The 21,995-nt window shown below is 35.2% G+C and overlaps 1 protein-coding gene across 3 annotated transcripts in view; it reads right to left on the reverse strand.

Moving 5' to 3' along the window:
- Nucleotides 1-21,995, reverse strand: part of d4 (double PHD fingers d4) — a 339,869-nt gene that overhangs the window by 46,316 nt on the left and 271,558 nt on the right. For all 3 annotated transcript variants that reach the window (XM_090398857.1, XM_090398855.1, XM_090398856.1), the window contains exon 7: nucleotides 20,715-20,827. In XM_090398857.1, coding sequence (XP_090254983.1) covers nucleotides 20,715-20,827 — 113 coding nt within the window. The remainder of the gene's footprint in view (nucleotides 1-20,714; nucleotides 20,828-21,995) is intronic.

The following is a 21,995-nucleotide window of genomic DNA, read 5'->3' on the forward strand; positions in this document are numbered from 1 at the left end:
AGCTTTTTAGGGAAATGTAGATGGCATGCAAAAATATAAGCAAAGTGTCATTTAACTGAACTCCATTAAGGACAGGGGATTTTTTATGATTTTAGATTCTTCTGTGAATACAGAGATATCCACAGAAGAATACTGCTGTATGTCTGAAGGATTCTGTTTGATTGGGGGTGTGGTGGTGGTTGTGTCATAATTTTTTTTTTTTTTAACTAAAGGATTTTCATGTAATGATATATCTTTTTTTTTTTTTTTTGGTTTCTTTTCAGGGATGAGGCTGTATTCTTTAGATTCTTTGATTTGTTCTTGAAAAACAGACTAACATTCAGGAATGACACAATTGTTAGAAGATGAAAGACAATCATATGAGTTAATGTTCCCATTATATACGTTTTTTAAAAAAATCTTCTCAGTGTAAGAGGGTTTCAGACTAAATGTTGGTGAGGTTCCTTTTCACTTCCTAATATGGAATGTTCTGTTTTGCTTTGATATTTTGGACCTTCTTATCTTTCCAACTGTGACATACTCACAGTTCATGCATACAGGTGTTTCATATGTGCACTCTTTACTATCCCATCAGATACCGATGGCAGAGCCATAACAGGCATTTGGAGCATGATCATAGGGTTTGGGATATAGAGTCTAAAAGAGAAGAGTTGAGGTGACCTGCTTCCATTGTATTGAAGGTTTGGGGATGTTAAAATCAGGATGATATTCTTTGGTTGGTAAAGGCTGCCATCCCAATTCCCAATACAATTAGTCTTGTCTGGGATATCTTAATGTTTGATGAGGGATTATTGTAACTGATATGCCCTAATAGACAAAATAGTTGCTGTGAATGTTTTTAGATGCCATTTCCATGAGGATAGTTCCCAAATGGAGTTTATTATTATTATTATTTTTATTATTGAATTTTGAGTAACCTGCCAAACTCTCTGGATAAAGTAGGGTACATTTTCTTGAGAGGACAGGCACCTGTTTAATAAATTATTAGAAATGTTATGGATATCTATTATTTTCTGTTTCTTATTTATATCATTTGTTGCTTCCATGGTTTCCAGATATGATTAGAACTTGTGAGAACTATGATACAGTTGATGATAAAAGACTCATACTCAGAACCAGTGCTAGGGTTTTTGCCGCCCGCATGCAATTTCTATCTAAGCGCCCCTGTAATGATCCGGGCGTGTGTGGTTCTTTTACGATAATAAAAATTTAAATTATTTGAAATTTTGTAAATAAATTTTGACAGAACAGCCACACGTTGGTTCGCTAAATGTAACTAACCGGGGGGTGTTGACTAGGCAGGTTAATCATTAAAAACCTGAATATTCAAAAAATTCTCAAAAGTTAAAGCAAATTTTGATAAAGCCACTTCACTTTAATCGTTGAATATAATGATACAGGGATTATAGCCTTCTCACTGACCCGAATTGCTAACAAAATTAAAATTAATTTTCATTAAAGTTAAAATTTATTTGAACTAAAGTTTAAAAAATTCTTGCATTTTTACAAGTTACTAAATTCTTAGTAATAACTTGTAAAAAGTTTTTAATAATTCTTATATGTGAAACTATCTTTTAGGAAAATAAAAGAAACTCAAGATAGATGAGAAATAAGAAAAGAATTCTGAAATAATTAGAACATTTAATATAAGTATTCAAAAAATAACATCTTTACAGAATAACAGAAAATAAATTAAATTACATAAATATACTTGAAATTTTTTAAATTAAAATTTTAGGGTTTTTGATTTCATATTCACAAAATTAGAAATAATGGTCTTAATGTCTAATTCCGGACATAATTCATTTTCAATAGCTATTAATGCCAAACTAACAAGCCTGACATACTTGTTCTTAAGTTTTAATCAATTTCAACTTGGAAAGGGAACGTTCACTGCTCGCTACACTAACAGGTAAGGTTAATATATTCTTAAAGCAATTGAAAAGTTAGGGAAAGATAAATTATTGGACACAATAAAATTAAGAATATCATAAGGGTTTTGAATATTTAAATTATCCTTCCGAAAAATATCCAGGAAAGCACATAACTCTATTGCATTTAAGTCTTTATTGTCGGCGTCGTTCAAGAGAATCTCTAAATCGTCATAATTTTTTCGTAAACTTTTTGTTATTAATTTGTAGTAATCTATACAAGAAATTGAAATTATCATAATATGTTTTTAGTTGTTCAAAACGTTCTATTAACGAACACATTGCAACATCTAGAAGCGTGTAAAACACATTCACTCTAAATTTATCTTCTGGCGATTGTGGTGTTTCATCATGATGGTCGTAGTCAAATTGTCGTGTCTTCTTTCGTCGTCAAACTTCCGTACCAGTTTTAAATTCTTGTTCTCCATCCACCTCTTCACTCAGTTCTTTGTTTTTAGAACTTCTTTAAAATTTGTATCTGATCGATACTCTTGTAAGAATATTTTTAAGTTTTCGATAGATTCTAAAGCAAGTGTAATGTTCATATTTTTGTCTTGAAGCATTTTACTCACAGGGTTTATTCTATTAAGTAAATCATGCCAAGTTATAAGAGAGCAAATAAATTTGTAGTCCTTTATTTTAGCACATAATGTTTGTGCTTCATGCTTAGTTCCTTTATTAAAATTTTCATTATTTAAAATTTCAAAAAGTAAATTTCTCCTAACTGATATCGAAGAGGGCGGATTGCATTAATTTTACTTTCCCATCACGTTTCTGATGGCTGTTTCAATGTTAATTTTTTTACGAACGTTAAAAGGATTGCCCAACGTTTGTAAGAGAATGAAAAGAAATTGTATATTTCTTTAATAATTGCAAAGAAACTAATTGCATCTGCATGCATTCGCTTTGGCTGCATTGTTAGTGATTAAATTTAGAGTATGAGCAATACATGGCACGTAAAAAAGCGAGGATTTTTGTTCAAAAGCAAATTTTGGAGCCCATATTTTTTCCCTTTCATATTTGCCCCATTGTCATACCCTTGACCTCGCATGTCTTCAATGGGAATGTTCCATTATTGTTGCACATAAACCATGTCCTGTGGAATCGGATATATCTGCAAAACCTAAAATGTTTTCCCTGATGTTGACAATTCCATTGTCACAGGAAACAAAGCGAATAATAATGGTCATTTGTTCTGTTTTACTTGCATCAGGTGTGCAGTCTAAAATTATGGAATAATATTTAGATTTTCAAATTGATAATAAAATTGTATCCTTGATTGCGTTACTTAAAGTTTCCAATATTTCATTTTGACTGTCTTTACTCAAATAATGTACTCTTGTTTCGTTATAGGGTCCTTTCAACATGATTTTCCATAACGGGATCAAACTTCACAAACAGTTCGACTAATTTTAAAAAATTGCCATTATTCCTTTCATATAATTTATCAGATGATCTGCGAAAAGCTAAATTTTGGCTACCAAGGAATTTTATAATTTCAATGAAGTGTTCTAAAACACTCGTCCAATATTTCTTTTCCATTTCATACATGCTTTGAGTCTGGCAATCAATAGTGGTTTTGTTTTTTAAATTTTTATCAAGTTCCTTCCATTTTAAGAAATTTTTCATATGAGTTAAACTAGTCTCATGTCTATGCAAAGTTGTACTTACATTTCTCCAATCATTATAACCTTCTACAAGACTACTTGATTCAGTAGGTGCGAAAAGTTTGCAACAAAAGCAAAAAACAGAATTTAAAGTTTCGGAATAAATGAGCCATGTTCTTGGCACAAGCTCCCTGTTTTCCATTTTTCGATTATAATATGTGTCGCCAAATTTACGACCATATGTGTCTCTTGGATATATTATATTTTTCCTTTGAACAGGCCCCATTTCAATTAAAACAGCTTGTAATTTTTTATCAATATTTCCCCATTCACCTGGATCTTCTAAATTTACAGAGACTAACAATGTGTTAGTTTCGTGGTCAACTACAACTAAATCTTCTCCTAACTGTTTTTCACTTAAATCATGCGTCTTGTTATCTTGTTCAATAGTTGCAATAGTACTTTCATGCAAACTGGATGATGTGCACGGTTCTTCAACTCTGATTTCTGATGTATCGAGTTGGTTACAATCTGCATCAGAAGATTTTAATATTTTAACAAATTTATTAAGAGCCCCAGTTTGTTTCTTAATATCTGCTTCTTTTGCAGCATGACGCTTACGATTTTGTGCACCGGATAACCTTTTTTTTTTTAATTTTTGATTCCATTTCTATTTTATAACCACAAGAAATTATTACACAACACGACACAGAGATGAAATAATAGTCCGCACTGTGCTACTGTCAGTAGCCTACTGAGATGCGTACTACCATATGACTGGTTAACTAGCAACAAATGTTTTATATGAAAATTCATTGCTGTGCATAAAAACCATTCATTGTTTCACTTTAGATAGACTGTAGTAGACACAACATTCTGCAGGCAAGCATTTAGCCTGCTCTAGCTGCAAAATTGTAAACAGTCGGCTAATCAAAGAGGCGGCAATATACATTTTTTAAAAAAATTTTATTCGGTGTATCCGGCCTTATTTATTTTAATATTGATCATTCTAAGAATTTTTTGTTTTTAGGATAAAAATTTTGTTTCTTAAAAATGAACTTATGAACCATGCCCCGGCGGCGTCGCCCCCTTCATAGCAGCGCCTGCATGCCTACTTCTGTCGGCCCTGCTCATACTCATAATAAGGATAAATTCAGTACCACAGCTTTTCACCCACTATGGGAACTACACATGGATGCCCTCTCCAGCAAGCAATGACTGGGCTTGGCTATCACATATACATACAACACTACAAACCCTGGAGGCAAGTCTGCTGGCTAACAGATCCTGGCCAAACCACCGAGGACTACAATTTTTACCAAAGCAGATGCCAAAACAGTGCATGCACAACAGCAAAAAATTCTGCCCAATCTGGATTATGCTACCCAACAAAAAGGACCAACACCATCACTGGTATTGGTCTTTTTTGTTGGGCAGCACAATCCACTTCACGTATTCTAGATTGAAGCGAGGCAGGAAAGAGAAAGCAATGGCACATCTCTTTGGATAAACTTACCATTTTTATTATATACACAAGCACACATATACAGACAGACAGATATCTATATGAATAGCTGGATAGCTTCCCTTTGAAAGGACATATAGCAGCATTAAGAATGCCTCTTTTGCTCTCAGAAATGAAAAATTAGAAAGTATATTCGTCTTCATAAAAAAGGTACATTTTTTGCTATGATCCATAAATATGCAGAAACTACAAGTTTATTATGATAAGATATTAATCATGTTTATTGCCCCAAATCAGATTTAAGCTAATGCCTGCACATGAAGGCTACATTACTATGGCTAACTATCCTGCATGCTCTGAAAGGGATACATATATCAATGAAGTGATATATAACTTTTTTATGGGAAGAGGAACACATGCTTTGCATTTTTTTTTAATGTGAATTCTGCCACCAACAAATCTGATGGAACTGCAAGATGAGGATTAAATTCCAAGATAAAGTCCTTATAAATAACAGTACAATAAGAATGGCATAATTGATAAGTGGTCTGATATTGATAGTTTAAGCTAAACAATAAGTAATTAAGTAAACATTAAGTAATGCAATTCTTGATTTAAGGGCTGTTACCAAGATGATATTTCTATGTATGGATGAACTGGATTAATATGATGGATATTTTTCCTTTTTATGCAGCCCTGATGGTAAGCTGAAATGTGCAAATAATTCCCTGTCTTGGTAAGTTTAGGAAAGCATTAATGTAAGTTTGTTCAATTGTTCTTGTAAATGCCAAATTCAGAAACTTTTATTTTCTTCAGAAGCAGATAAGGAACATGCCACTGTGGTTTTAAACCAATTAGATTATACACACTGACATAATGCCTCCTCTCTCTCTATTCACTATCCCACTCAGAGACACCTTAGACCCAAACCAAGCTATATTTACTCTTGATACCTCAGCCTTGTTTCAGTTCGCCATGAACTCTGGACTTTTTCATTTGGCAAGGAAAATTCTACAAACAGATAGAGGGGACAGCCATGGGTTCTCCATTTCCGGCCAACTCTTTCACAGAGACATTTGAAGAAAAAGCCTTCAACTCTGCTCCACATAAACCCACACTGGCTACAACATGTAGATGACATGTTCTTCATTCGGACACAGCCCTGGATACACTCCACATTTTCTTAACACATCTGAACAATAAATACCCCAGGATCCGGTTTACCTCAGAAAAGGAAAACAGCAGTTTCCCATTCCTCAATATTGGCATTCTACGTATACAATCCACACCTACTGGTAAATACGAGGGTGTACTGATAAGTTGTGATAATCACCATGAAGGAATTGACGTTGACATGTCTTCTTACGTAACCTAAAAGAAAAAGAACAAATGATTATAATTTGATGAAACATGGTTGTTAAATGGTTTTCAGATATGTTCTTTCTTGTGGTTATATTAATTGCTTTAATATAATTTTTGTTATAGGTGTTTATCAGAACTTTTCAGACCCCCCCCATACATTCACCAGCAGTCAATCCCCCCCCCCTTCTCAATAATATGGGATTATAAAAATTTAATCTAACAGGGCAAAATTAATCAGTTCTGATAGTAGTGCCCTAATTACTGAACTTGACCATATTCTCAACATTTTTTTGTCTACAACCTCCACAAAATCCAAAAAACATTAAAACCTTGCAACTGCAATCCCCTCCTCTCAACCTTCAGAGCAGAGATCACACAAAATCTATCACCATTCCATATATATCCAGGGTACATATAAAAAATTAACAAAAATCCTAAGGAAATACAACCTTACAACCACTTATGGCCCACATAAAAAAATCGACATCCCTTATCCACTCCAAAGGACCGGCTACATTCTCTAGAACTACTAAATGTCTACCAAGTCCCTTGTACTTGACAGCTGTTCCCCTACTAACTGCCAAACAGGCAGCACAGCTAATATCAGAATTTCTGAACACAAGGACTACATGCAATTCCACCATTACAGCCACTTTGGACTTGCTGACCATGCTTTTGACACCCATTGCAGGATATGCTGGAAGAAGAACACTCTATTGCACTATAACAAATACAAATATGAGAGGCTATTCCTCAAATCTGCCTCAGCCCTAAGAAATGTTCCAAACCTCAACAAATTTGGGTGCATAAGACTGCCCCAAATTTGAGAAGCACACATCCTCAGCACAACAGTCAAGTCCACTCAATTTAGCTCACTAGGGGACACCATGTAGGACTCTAGGCCCAACTTTGGCTGCCTTCTTTCAGGTTGAGCTTCATTTACCCAGTGCTATGACTGCATGCATATATCACTGTTTCATGATCCCTCATGGAGAAAATTATCAATTGCAATCCAGCCAATTTGTATCCAGCAGTATGGATTTTGCTACTCTATCCACAGCTATTCTTTTAGTCTATACCAGCCACCACTAACTCAAGTCATGGAAAGGTTTGGAGAAACTGATCTGGTTGCTCTTGACATTCCTAAGGCATTTTGGGATTTGGCATAGTGGCCTGCTCAGTAAACTATTATCCTATGGTCTGTCTTCTATACTTTACTTTCTATACTCTGTGGTCACACACTACATATCGTGGTAGATGATCTCCCCCCATCAAAGCAGGTGTGTCTGTACTTTTACTCATTCTCTTCCTCCTGTACTGACCTCAAATCGTATCCATAACTATGTTAATTGCAGTACACTTCGTTCCTTTGTGACATGGCCTATCAAATCTCAGTTCTGTCTAATTTCTCACAAGATCTCACACCACTTGTATAAATTTTGATAATATGCATATATCCAAACATGATCAGACTTCCCGTCTTGAGTTGACATACCTTTAACTCCATAACTTCTGTACCACCTAAAACTTAAGAGTACTTTTCCACCCAAGGTTCCGCCTTGAATGGAAAATTTCTAACAGTGTATAAATCCCAAATCCTCTCAAAGTTGCTGGATGCTATTCAGAAGAGGGCAATCTAATTAAATGATGATCCTTCTCTCACAATCTTCCCCAATCCTTATTACAGACCTGCTTCTTCCTTATTTACTTTCATGGATAATGCTCAGCTGAACTGGCCACTATCAATTTCAAAGAAAATTGAGGAATTATCCTTCCTCAATTTTCTTTGAAATTGTAAGAACAACAGCAGCTGTGGGTCAACATTCGTTTACAGTCCAGCTCCAACAAACTTACTGACCTATTTCTCTTCCTCACATTTCATTCCATCCTCCTCTGTTCTTTGGAACACCCTCAATCATTCTGTTTACTTCAACAATTCAACCTTCAGTGGTTCAAAAAAACACATTAACATACTCCTCCTCTCTTTTTATCCTCTTGCCAATACACAGCACTAATATAATATTGGTCTTATAACCTTTCGTGTGTGTGTGTGCATGGGTCAGACAACAAAAATTCCAAATGTTAGTGAATTTAAAAATGCTTCAGTGCTAACGTAATCAAATGACAAATCTAATTTGAAAAGCTGATCAAATCATATTCTTTATATTCTATTGTGAATTTCAAACTATGATTATAATTATTGAACTTATTTAATTGCATATTTAAGGCTTTCTAATGTACAATACATCATCAACTTACCTTGCATAAAAAGTCACCAGCAAGGAAGGAGGTTAAAAATACTGATACTGACTGCAGATATAAGCATCAATCTAATGACTGATGCTTATATCAGCAGTCATCATTATCATTCAAATTCCTGATATGTACTTTGTGAGGAGTTTACGGGATATTATAGTGATAGATGAACGTCTACATCATTACTAACTTCCTAATGACAAACTGCCTCCAAATTAATCTGTTATCTATCAGGACTTCAATATCATCAGATCTTACATTTTGGTCTTCTGTGGCACTTCTTACTGTATCAATCCACCTAGATCTTGGTTCTGGATCTTTTTCCTGCCATCCTGGCAAAAAACACTTTTTTATTTCTATAAAATGTAAGCAACATTTTATAGAAACAACAATTCATGGACTACAGATATGTTGTCACTTTTTTTTTATTTTTAAAATTTAAACTAATTCAAAAAAGTAAACTTCTTATATCTTAGAACTTTGTTTTTCAGTTGTTTTTTTTTTTTCTTATGGCAAATTTAAAATCTTTTATTTATCTATTTTTTAATCTCCAAAATTTCAGATAATAATCTTTGGAATGTAGATAGGAACATGTTATTTTGAGTTGTCATATCATATGTTTTTTAATTACTTTCGAAATTTCATACTTAATGAAGCTGGTCAAACTTCAAAATGCATTTGATGATTCAATGTAACATTTTAGAGAACTAAGCATTTCTATGTAATTAAGAATTAAAATATCAAGTTTGGGTAAAGTAGCAAGATAAGGGCTATTACAAACCTAGAAGTTCAGTATCTTTTTAAATGAATAAATATTATCACTGCATTAATAATATTTTCAAATCAAAACAAGTGCAAAAAGCATACAAGAATAACAGTCTATAAAGTTCTGGTAAGATGTTCTGTACAGCATGAAAGTGAAATGTACCATAAAAAAGCAGAAGAAAAAAAAAAAGAAACTGGAGAAAAGAAATTCCTATGAAATACAGCAGGCTATACTTTTCTCTCTTTCTCTGGGACAAAAAAACCCACAGAAATACATAATGAACTTAAAATAGAGACTTAGCACTAGATAAAACATATGAGCAAGAAAGAATGTAATATAAAAATACTATAAGAATGGACAATTCAAGACTACTCAAAAAAATATTTAGAAGCAGGGGAGGCCTAAATCCCTGAGTGAGTGATGATTATTGCTGCAAACAACAAAAAAATCTTGTCTACAATTATGTTCACTTCTCTGATGGGGATGAAGATAACTTTCTCATCTTCATATGCTATTGAAACACCATCCAATATTTTCTCACACAACAAGGTATCTTAATTAACTGTCCCTTGATGTTAATAATACACAAATCACTAGATGAATTTATCTCTCTCTTCCTGGACTAACATTCATAGACTAGAGTGATGTGGGCAAATATCGGAATTGGGAACTGGACAATGACACTTATTTGTGCCATTGGTCCCACAGATTCTACTAGGTTCTACTAAGGTAGAAATGGAGGAATGGTTTGAGGTTTTAGAGGAAAACAACTGATACAATGAAAAAGAAAAAGTTGGTCCTTGTTGGGGATCTAAATAGCAGAGTGGAAAATGATTGTGAGACATACAAAAATATTTTGGGAAAATTTGGAGAAAAGAGCAAAGCTAATAATAATGGCAAATATTTGTTGGATTTCTGCTCAGGACATGGACTGGTTATTACTAACACCATGTTCCAACATAAAAATGTGCAGAAATTCACATGGAGAGAAGAGGGGCAAGGAATAAGAAAAGTCTTATTGACTATGTTATTGTTGATAGTGATGTTTTCCCATTGGTGCAAGACTCTAGAGTGTACAGAGGATTTGAAATTGGAAGTGATCACCATTTAATCTTGAGCAAGATAAAATTGAATTTCATGTTGAAAAGAGGAACATGTAAGAGAGTTTTAAAGTGAATGAAAGTCGAACAGCTCTCAGATGTGAACTGTAGACTAAAATACACAAACATTATCCAAGAAAAAAATGAAAAAGATTGTGAACAGGAACCAAACCTTGGAGATTGGGTAGCAAGCCCTGAAGAAAATATTGATTGATTCAGCCAGAGAGGCATGTGATGAGGTTGTCTGCAAGGATAGAAAAATCAGAACTCCATGGTGGACACAGGAAGTTAAAGAGGCAGTGAAGGAAAAGAAGAAAGCATATCAAAAGTTCCTGGCAAAATAAGTCAGCTTGTGCTCTTAGAGAATACAGAGACAAATGTAAGAAAGCTAAACACAGTGTAAAACTGGCTAAACAAAAGTCATGGAAAGACTTTGGTAAGAACATAGAAAATAAATATCAAGAAGGTGACAAGATATTCTGTAGGTTGTTGAAGAAGTTCAGAAATGGAGGAAAGAGTGCTGTAAAAGGAATTAGAGATGAAAAAGATGATATGAAAACTGGAGAAAAAGATATCCTTGAAGTATGGAGTAATTACTTTGAAAAACTGATAAATGAAACAAGCAGTGATGACAGCACAGTGGTAAAAAAACACTGACCAGGCATGCAGTCAGGAATACATATCCATACTCGAAGTAGAATAAGCCATCAAAAGCTTGAAATGTGGAAAGGCAGCAGGAGTAGATGATATTTGACTAGAAATGCTCAAGTATGGTGGTATAAAAGTCTTACAGTGGCTGCACTGCATAGTTCAGAATGCCTGGCCACAGGGACGAATTCCAGATGATTAGAGTAGGGCTCTCATAGTACCGATATATAAAAAGGGAAATAAAACTGAATGTGAAAATTACAGAGGTATTTCTCTGAGTGTTCCTGGTAAGATTTACGCAAGTATACTTAAAAAAAGTTGACAAGGCTTGTGGAAGAAAAGTTTGGTGAAGAACAAGCTGGATTCAGGCCAAATAGAGGCTGTTAGGGTCAGATTTTCACTTTACGACAGATAGTTGAGAAATCACGGGAATATAACAAAGATCTGTATTTAAGTTTTGTAGATCTGGAAAAGGCATATGACAAGGTGCCAGGAGAGAAGCTATTCAAAATGCTGTGTTCGTGTCAATGGGGCATTATATCAAGCAATACTTAGTCTTTATTTGAGTTGTAAGTCAGCAGTTAGAAGTGAAGGAAGTACAGGAAGATGGCTTAATGTTAAATCTGGTGTCAGATAACGATGTACATTATTCCCTCTGTTATTCATTATCTATATGGATCACATTATGTATGAAAGTGGTATTAAACCTGATATCAAAAATGGAGATGTTAATCTCAGCTGTTTGGTTTATGAGGATGATGTTATACTTCTAAACAAATCAACCACAAATGTGCAAAATTCCCCGACTAAATTGAATAACTGTTGTAATACATATACTCTGAAGGTCTGGAATAACAAGACAAAAACAAAGAAATTAGGCAGAAGTATGGAAAATATAAACTGCATTGTGAATGGAGAATCTATAGAATAAGTGAAACTTTTTGGCTACTTAGGCACAATTTCTAGTGAAGATGATAAATGAAATATGGAAATAGACAACAGAATCAACAAAGCTGGTATGGTAGGGAAGTCAACTGAATAAATTTATATGGAATAAGAGATAAATTAATCAAATCGCTAAATTAGCTGTATACAAGACAGTGTTCAAACCAATTTTAACTTAAGAATCTGAGTGCTGGGTTAGAAATTAAACACTTGACCAAAGACTACAGATCACAGATGTGAGAGTCCTGAGAAAGATTAGGGGTGTGAACAGATGGCAATCAATGGCAATATCATATTAAAAATGAGGATATTAGGAAAGAACTTGCAATTTTAAAAGGTGTCAAAAATAAAAAGTAAAACTTTAAAGTTTTTTAAAATTTTTCCTTTTTTTTTTTTAAAAAAAGAAATAAGTTTTATGTTTAAAGAATTTTTAAATACTGCTTATTAAAATAATACTTTTTGGCCTTTCTTTATATAAAATTGTCTGTGCGGTTAGCATAGTGGCTATGCACTTAGCAACGATATGCCTGGGGAAGGAGTGTCCGAGGCTCGATTCCCGTCAGTGACGTGAAAAGCAGAAGGATCTTCCTCAGCCATAGCCAAGTTAGCCGGTCTTGGGCATGGACAGCAGGGTGTTTTCACCAGTAATTACTCCATACTTCAAGGATGTCTTTTATTCCTATTTTCATATCACCTTTACCATCTCTAATTCCTTTTATAGCACTCTCTTCTTCATTTCTGAGCTTGTTCAACAAATTCCAGAATATCTTGCCACCTTCTTGATATTTATTTTCTATGTTCTTACCAAAGTCCTCCCATGACTTTTGTTTAGCTAGTTTTAACAGTGTTTAGCTTTCTTACATTTATCTCTGTATTCTCTAAGAGCACAAGCTGATTTATTTGCCAGGAACTTAAAACAGAATGGGAGAGGAAAGATTAACAAAACAGGTGTTCTTTGCCAGGCTGGCAGGAAAAAGCCCCAGAGGAAGACCAAGATATAGCTGGATTGATAGTAAAAGTGCCTTAGAAGACAGACATATAAGATCTGATAATGTTGGAGTCTTGACAGGTAACAGATTGATTTGGAGGAAAATTGTAGATAGGAAGTTAGTAATGATGTAAGTTTTTCATGTAGTACTATGATATCCTGTACACCCCTTGAGAGTACATGTCAGAAATTTGATGATGATGATGATAGACTAGTTCATATTTGATTTTCACAATTTAATTCACAATGCAAAATAAATAAATAATTATTTAGTTGCAAGTATTGATTTGGTTTTATACCCAGTATCTACAGAGCAAAACAGCAACAATTGGTTAACAGTGCGAATAATTTAAATTTGCAATAGAACACAAAGAACTAAATTCTTAATTTGATATGATCAATTGCTGGATAAAGAGAAGCTTACAAGTGTTAACTTCTAGTCTTTCTTTCCCATAAACAAATCACATCAGCTGCTTCCCGAGCCTCTAAAAACTCAGCATTCTTTCCTGCTCACTACTGAGCGGGAGTGGATGAATGAAAGTCACTACTTTTATCCCCCATCTACTAATTCTGTACAAATCTCAAATCTGCTTCAAAAACCTCCCTAAAAATTCCTAATGTTGCACAGGAGAACAGTCTGGCTGATTTATGTTCCCACTCTCACCACATGTTTCAGCCTTACGTCTAATCTATAGGTACTGGGCATTGCTCTACTGAACGTGCATCTACTGTTTCTCCACCTTCCATTAAGCCTGTTAAAACTTGAGGAGCAGAAACCTGACATCCAACTTCATGCTAATTGAACCTACTTCTCCTCCTTTTCTTTCACTCTAAATGCCTCTACTGTGGACCAGTAGTAATCTCATTGTTATCTACTCCGAAAAGCTTGCCATCATTTCTACATTAGGTAAACAGGCTCGCTCCTTCTTCACTGAAGAAGAAGGGCTGACCAAACAACTAAATTTTCTTTTAACAACCTTTCAGTAGAACAGTTCTCATACTATTAATAAGTTTCTGTTTAATCCACCTGTTCACTTACCGAAGATAATAATGATGTAAAAGGTCTTCCATATATATATATATATATATATATATGAACCGCTCTGGTTCACCAAAGTTAGCCAAAAGTATAAAATCTGCACTTCTTTCACTCTTCTAACCAAACTCCACTCCTTGCTTGGTACAGCAAACCCTAAACAGCTTAAAATATATAGACATTTACTGTCTTTAGTGTAACTGCAATGTGCCACATTTTGGTCAGATGGAAAAATTGATTGAACTATATATAGAGGAGCATGTGAGAAACATCATACAAGGTGGTATCAAAAAGTTTCAAGACTAGCTCTGTTTACAAGAAATTACTTTATTTATCTATGTTTACATACTATCATCTTCAAAATAGTCCCCTTGCATATCAATACAGCGCTCCCAGCGTTCTTGCCACTTCTGGAATGTGTCCTGAAAGTCTTCTTTTCGAAGCATGTCAAGCACCTTCTGCGATTCACACTGGATCTACACAATGGTGACCTTTGAGCTGGATTTTCATCTTTGGAAAGAGGGTGAAGTCTGCAAGAGCCAAATCTGGCAAGTAGGGTGAGTGCAGAAGTGAGATCATGTTGTTTCTGGCGAAAAATTCACGTGTGAGGAGAGCTCAGTGACAGGGTGCATTGTTGTCGTGAAGCATCCAGTTTTTCGCAAGCCACAGATCTGGTCGCTTTCGCCGAATGTCCTCCGTCAGATGCCTAAAAACCTGGCAGTAGAACTTGCTATTGATGGTCTGGACCCTGAGGACAAATTCTCGATGCACAATACCATGTATGTCGAAAAAGACGATGAGCATGCACTTGGTCGAGCTGCGGACCTGCCTTGCCTTTTTTGGTCGTGGAGATGATGGGCTCTTCCACTGTGTTGCTTCGTCTCAGGGTCGTACTGTACACCCAAGTTTCATCACCGGTAATGATGCTCGAATTTCACGTTTTTTCAAACGTGAATTTCACTTTTGCTCTAACTTGCTGTCCATGATGAAATCGCAGATGTGGTAACGCAGGTGGTCAGAATAGCATCAGTTGCACAGTTCCCGATGTACACAGGACGATGTCTTTTGGTACACTGACTTATGAAGGTAGGTGCTCCCTGTGGCTGTGCGTGCAGCCTTGTGCTGCCATCTGTTGGCGTGTTACAAACCTAGTCTCAAAACATTTTGATACCACCTCGTATATGGCAGAACTAGAGCCACTATCTAATCATGTTCTTAATTCTGTTAACCCGGAAAATGAAGATTCTATCACTCACCCAGTGATCTGGAATAAATCAGAAAATATTTTTAGATCCTATGATAAGCTTAAGAGAAGAATTATTGAATCGATAGAAATTGTCATCAATCTGGTCCACCTTAATACTAACCTAAGCTATAAGCTCTCTGATTGTACTCTTCAGTCATCCAGCTTTAGCATATGCAAGATCATATCCACATGAACATGCTGAACAATATTGTGGGATCCACTACACTTCAAATGTCAGCAATATGTTTGTTCATAACTGTTGCTCTCTTGTAATGCATATTCTGTATTTCTCTTTTCATGTTATGCACCTGATGAAATCTTCTAGGAAGACAAAACTAGTCGTGCATTCAAAATAATAAATAGTTTTATCTATTTTGTTATCCCTCGGCTTTTAGTCATTTAAGTTTCTTTAATTATGTCATATAGATGAGTAAATCTGTTGCATCAAATTTATATATATAAAATGCAGAAAATCATTTCAAGAAATATGAAAGTTCCAATTTACTTATAAAATTATTATAAATGCAAATAATTTTTCTAATTTTTTCATTGCCTTCATCTGTATTTCATTAGTGTTTCATTTAATTATTTCATACTGCATTCATTCATTAATCTTTTCAGTCTCTTTCTTTATTCCAATATTTTTGCTAAAAGTAAATTCATGAAAGTTTGAAACATCTTACTTATTTTATTGTTTTGAAATATTTGACCTACCAAATTTTTATTTATTTTATTTATGAAGGAAAGTTGGTAAACAAATGAGTTACAAACAAAAGCAGGACAAATGAATTGGAAGTGAATAGTTTTCAGTATGCAACCTCAGTAGCAGCACAGTCTAGGATGATGACAGTACACATATTAGATATGCATGTTTTGTAGCTGTTTTCAGCAGTCTTAAAATGGTTACTGCATTTCTTGTGGGCAGAAGAAGTTTCCAAGGAGCATTGCTAGCCCATGTTTAGAAGTGAGATAAATTGTGAATGCCACATTGTACTGTAAAATTTTATTCAAACTTCAAGATGTAATTCACCAAAAAAGTACAGGTCTACTGCCAAGAGAAGTACTGCTCCTGCATAACAGTGTGACTTCACGCAGCTACAGGAACCTTGGAGAGAATTCAAGAACTTCAATAAGAACTTCTTCAACATCCACTTCAGTCCTGACCTTTCCCTAAGTGACTTTCACCTGCTGGGTCAGCTGAAACAGCACCTTGGTAACAAACATTTTGAAGATAAGAAAGTTGAAAATGTGGTGGGGAGTTGGTGAGATAGCAGACAAAACAATTCTATGCTATTGATTTTGAAGGGCTGATAAAATGATGAGACGAGTATATAACTGTGAAAAGGGATTATGTTGAGAAATAAACGTTTTCCCAAGGTTCGTATTTCACTTGTTTTATTTTTTATAGCTATTTGTATCTTATTTATTGATTGATTTTCCTTCATATTTAATAATTTTTTGTTTGCCAAACAAAATGCAAACATCAATCACAAACCACATTTTTTTTTTCTTGTTTTCACCACACCTTGTTTTCTTTCTGAAATATAGTAATATGGCATGGTTGGCTATGTAGTTAATGCATCCACTCTCCAGCCAACAGACCCTGTAGGTTTGAATTCACGGACATGGATGTTTGGTGAATTTCTCTGGATGGGAGATGCCATTGGCTGGTGTGTTCACTATCCTGCTTATTGCAGGCCTGAAGTAACTGAGAAAAGTTCATAGAGTAGGATTTCTGGAATATATTATCCTCATTTATAGTACTATAGATTTCCCAGCATGATTAGATTACTCTGTTATCTAATCAATGGGAAACTGTCATGATCTTTTAACTGATTATTGTTTGTACATTTAAATGAATGTATGATCACACTGTTTCTGAGAGGAAAAAACTCTGCCTTCTCCAAATGAGACTGGCTAACTCACCTTCAAATGAAAAGCTCTAATAAAGATTTGTTCATTTTAGACAGGATTTGCACCCGGGTCTTTTCAAGCAAAGGGCATTGTCAATACTGGCTGAGCTACTGAGGGTCCTCAGGAGATATGACAGAAACAGGCATTAATAAAGGGATCTTTATAAATACAAGTGAAATTTTGCAGCTTATGACAGGTAGAGAGGTGATCATTCTTAGAAACTGACTACCTATTAATTTTCAGGTATGGTTAGGAAGCTTATCACGTTCTTCTCATAGCCCATGGTGCATTGAATAGGCAACTATTAGATGTTGTGAGTGAAGGCCAGTTAGTGTAGAGAGATTGTTTAACCTATAGTACAGTAATAGTGTGTATGTGTGTGCATGTACAGAAAGGCAAGAAGAATGAAGGTTGTTTACAATGGATTTGAAAACCTGCAGGCTCTTTAGGAAAAACAAATAACGGGGAAGACCATTCCAAAGAACAACAGTAGAAGGAATGAATGAAGTGGAAGATAACTTTGTTCAGTTACTGAAAACTCTGAAGAGAGGCAGCTGTTGAATAGCTACTGCATGCATTTTGACAATGTAAAAGGGAGTGGCAGGGAATTATTGATACCAATTCTGATGAACCAAGTTTTCATGGAAATATTTGGAGCAAATGCAATTAGCAGCAAATGAACATTTGTGTGAAAGAAAGCGGAGTGAATTAGCTAGAAATGGGTTATTAATCCACCTATTTGCTCTCTTTTGTTCTTAGTGAAATATTTTAAGGGATCTTAGTGGTATCACCATTAAGTTGAATGGTTTCTGATTTGCACAGTGTTAACATATGTTTACAGGTAAAATCGTAGGATACGATAAGATTTAGGCATAAAAGAGTCCCCCCTCTCTCTCTCTCTCTCTATCCCCATGAGTGGGAATCCCTGGAGGAGCCATGATATTGACAAAAATGACATTGTTGCACTTTTGTTTCAATTTTTTCATAGCGAGGTACCTATGATACAACAGATGATGATTTTCTGAATAAAATATTTTGTTCACATAAGCAATCCATTTTTATTTTTGTATTATATACTGTTTTTGTATGTTTTAAATGTCTCACTGTATTTTTGATGGCTCTATAAGAGTTAAGAACAAACTGCGTACTATAAATCAGCAGCAGCATTTAATAGCCTATAAAAATATACTGACTGGCATAGTCATTACCTTCGTCTTCTGTTACATCTAAAGGTCGTGAAATGTATTGTAATCATAAAATCAGCTATTATCTAATAGGTAATGATTAAAAATTATTTTTTTTGTAAGTATGCAAAATAATATAACATTAGTTTTGAAAAGAGATAGTTTTTCTGACGGTAGATGATCTCACCCTTCATTGTACAGGGTGAGACTCCAAGACTGCATATTGGAGAACTAGTTGAAAGATCTCTAAAGTAAGGGTACTGGATTATCTAACCCATGGCCCACCTGGTACTAAATGTGTGATAGGTTCCTTTTGTGGGTTGGATTCATATGAAAAAATTAAAAAAGATACTTATGAATTTGTAACAGCAAGTCTGCTCTGCCACATGTAGAAAAGAAGTGTGGTCAAGTGAGCTGCTGTCTTAATGAGGATAGGTAGTTAATATGGTGTTAATTAACATGTTTTAGAGATAGCAGAAGAATAGTATAACATCGGTGGTGATATTGCAGGAATTAGAGAGCCAAAAGCTTATACAGGAACCGTGGTAAATGAAATGAAGTTGCATAGCATATTACAGAATCTTAATGTGAATATAGCTATGGGATTGGATGGTATACCAGCTCAAGTTTTACATGAAACAGCGAGGGAATTGTCAGTGCCCTTGACCAGTAACTTGCTCATGTTTTATAATACAGTGACAGCTGAGTTGGATAAAGGTAATGGGTTTAAAGTGATAGTGTTGGACTTTGCAAAGGCCTTTGACAGGATACCACATGGAATCCTAATCAGAAAACTGCAGCACATGGGGATGGATATAGGATTAGTGAGATGGATAGGAGGGTGGTTGATGGTGAGATATCAGAGAGAAGTTTATTCAGGAGTCAAGTCCAAAAGAAGGCCTGTGACTAGTGCTGTGCTACAGGGTTCTGTTCTTGGACTGCTACTGTTTAATTTGTTCATTAATGATATAGGAAAGGATCTGAGAGGAACTGCATAGTTATTTGACAATGATGCAAAGTTTGGTAGAGTAGTGAATACGCACGATATCAAAATTTTGCAGGATGATTTGGATAGATTTGCAGACTGGGCAAAGAGAATGGATGTCAGTTTAATGTGGCAAAGTGTCAAGTTATGTATTTTGGGGTGAAAAGATTACAGCCGTATACCACATTTGTGGAACTGTACTTCAGGAAATTAACAAAGCCAGAGACTTGGAGGTGGAGAGGATCGAGAGGTAAGTGATCAAGATGGTAGCAGATCTATGGAAGGAATGTTACGAGTACAGGGTTGAAGTTTTGTGGGTTACAGAAGCTGGTTGATAGGCAGAAAATGGGTGATATGATTGAGACATACAAATTACTGAGGGATTTTAACAAGATTAATTCAGAGGAAATTTCTCAGAACAGGCGTGGTGGGAGAACTGAGTAAGAGTGTAGTTAGCAAGGGTGTTAGAACTAGATTTTTTGCTTGGAGAGTAGTGAATGAGTGGAATAGGTTGCCAGAGTCTGTTGTGGGTACCACGACACTGAATGAGTTCAAAGCAAAGTATGATAGATACTGCATAAATGTCGGATAGTTCTTGACATGATGTTTAGGGCTTCCCTCAATGAGTCTAAGGACTCCTTGGAGTTGCCTGTAATAATAATAATAATTATAGATGACATTTCAGCTACAGTGTCAACAGAAACCAGAAATAAAATATCTAAAGAAAAAAATGCAGAGAAGAAACTGTTCCTCTTCTGTAACAGGAAATGGAATTATTTTTTATTTATTTATTTGATTGGAATAAGGATTTTTTTTTTCTTGATTTTTTCCCATAATCCAGAAACCATGCTTTACATACCAAGTAAGGAACTTTTCTATGCTACTTCTGGCCTCCTATAAAGAGAGAAGTGGTCTCACATCAGGCATGGAAATTCAATTCTGACCTAAAGACAATCATAAACATCCATGGTCACAGTGGGATTTGAACTTAAAGCCCATTGGTTGGAAGTAAGGTATATTAACTAGTCAGCCAGCAATTAAGTAACATCATATTGTAAAAAGCAAATGATATCCAAACCAGCTTTTATAAAATTTATAGACAAAAAATACTATTGGTGGTGGTGGGCAGAGGCATTGTGGTTGATGGCAGTAATAGCCTAATTGTAGAATTAAGGGGAGATGTGTAGAGTAGGGTGCCCTCCCACGATGGATGACTCCTTGAAGGTGTCATATAATAATAATAATAATAATAAATGAGTATTTTTAAAAAAATTAACTTACATCATTATCAGAGGTTCCACAAAGACCACAAGATTTACATTCAATACACTGCCACCTGTATTTCTTCACAGACTCAGTCATGTTTGGTGTAAACTGAAGGCATGTGGGATGGGCTGAAATAGTTAAATTGAGATTTTAATGGCATGTGACATAGTAACAATTATTAGAAACACATATGCATAAGAATTAATAATAAAAATTTTATTATTGCAAATATATCAGTCTGCATGTAACAGGCCATCATTGGTGCGCAAGCACATTCACAAAGTGAAGCACAAATAATGGAATGTCATTCCTTTCTTACAGATCTGAGCCACACTGTTTACCATTTATTAGGATGAGACTCCTGAATTTTTGCAATGGATAGACAGTCATTCTGATTAAACTTTGCTGGTATAGAAGCACTTCAGCACTTTCTTTAAACAGCCACTGACCTGGAACAGCTTGAATGTGTTCCTACTTGGAACACCTCGAAGACTCCTTATTCTCTTCAATACAACTGCAATCTTTCTTTTGGGGATGCTAGGTGGATGATGTGTTTGCCATCTAGCCTGAATCTAAATCATCTCTAACTACCTTTTTCTAATCAAGATTATGATTAGATAAACAGCCAGAACCTGTACATCAACTTCACAATGGAAAAGGATGGAAAAATTAGTCTTCTTGGACATCCTCCTTTCCTGTATCCCATCTGGTGTATTTACATCATTTGTTCGTTGTCAATCCACCTTCCCAGGCCATTACATATTAACAAGAGTCAGCTCATCATTTTTATGCTGTTCCAATCCTGAGAATCTCCGACAAGAACTTAATACTATCAAAGCATCAATTACCTCAAGGAAGATTAAATGCACCTGTGACACTTATAAGCCTGTCACTAGGATCCCTGAACCTGTATGGTGGATTCCAATTCTGTAAATTACATGTAACCCCTAACCAATTCCAAAGATCCTTAAAAGATATAGTTTAATCCTTACATTCTTCCCTGTTAACAAAGTCTTCTTCTAGTTACCCTCCACAAAAGATAAACAGCCCCCTGGTGTGAGCAATTGCCTTCACTAATGTAATTTGAACAAACAGCGCATTCAGTTGAAAAATGACTATAGAAACACCAATCTTACATCACCCACAACAAGCTTGAAAAAAAAATACTCTCCACACACACACACCTTTTTTTTTTTCCTCGTCATGTTTTTTTTCTTCTTCCTCTCTTCAAGGATTAGGCATTTGTCTGTTCTTGTTTCACTGGTCTTCCTTCCCCTCTCTCTCTCTCTCTCTGGT

The sequence above is a fragment of the Typopeltis vanoorti genome, chromosome 10 (assembly GCF_054136105.1).
Source record: "Typopeltis vanoorti isolate ZY-2024b chromosome 10, IOZ_Tvanoo_1.0, whole genome shotgun sequence".
In the NCBI taxonomy this organism is placed as follows: Eukaryota; Metazoa; Arthropoda; class Arachnida; order Uropygi; family Thelyphonidae; genus Typopeltis; species Typopeltis vanoorti.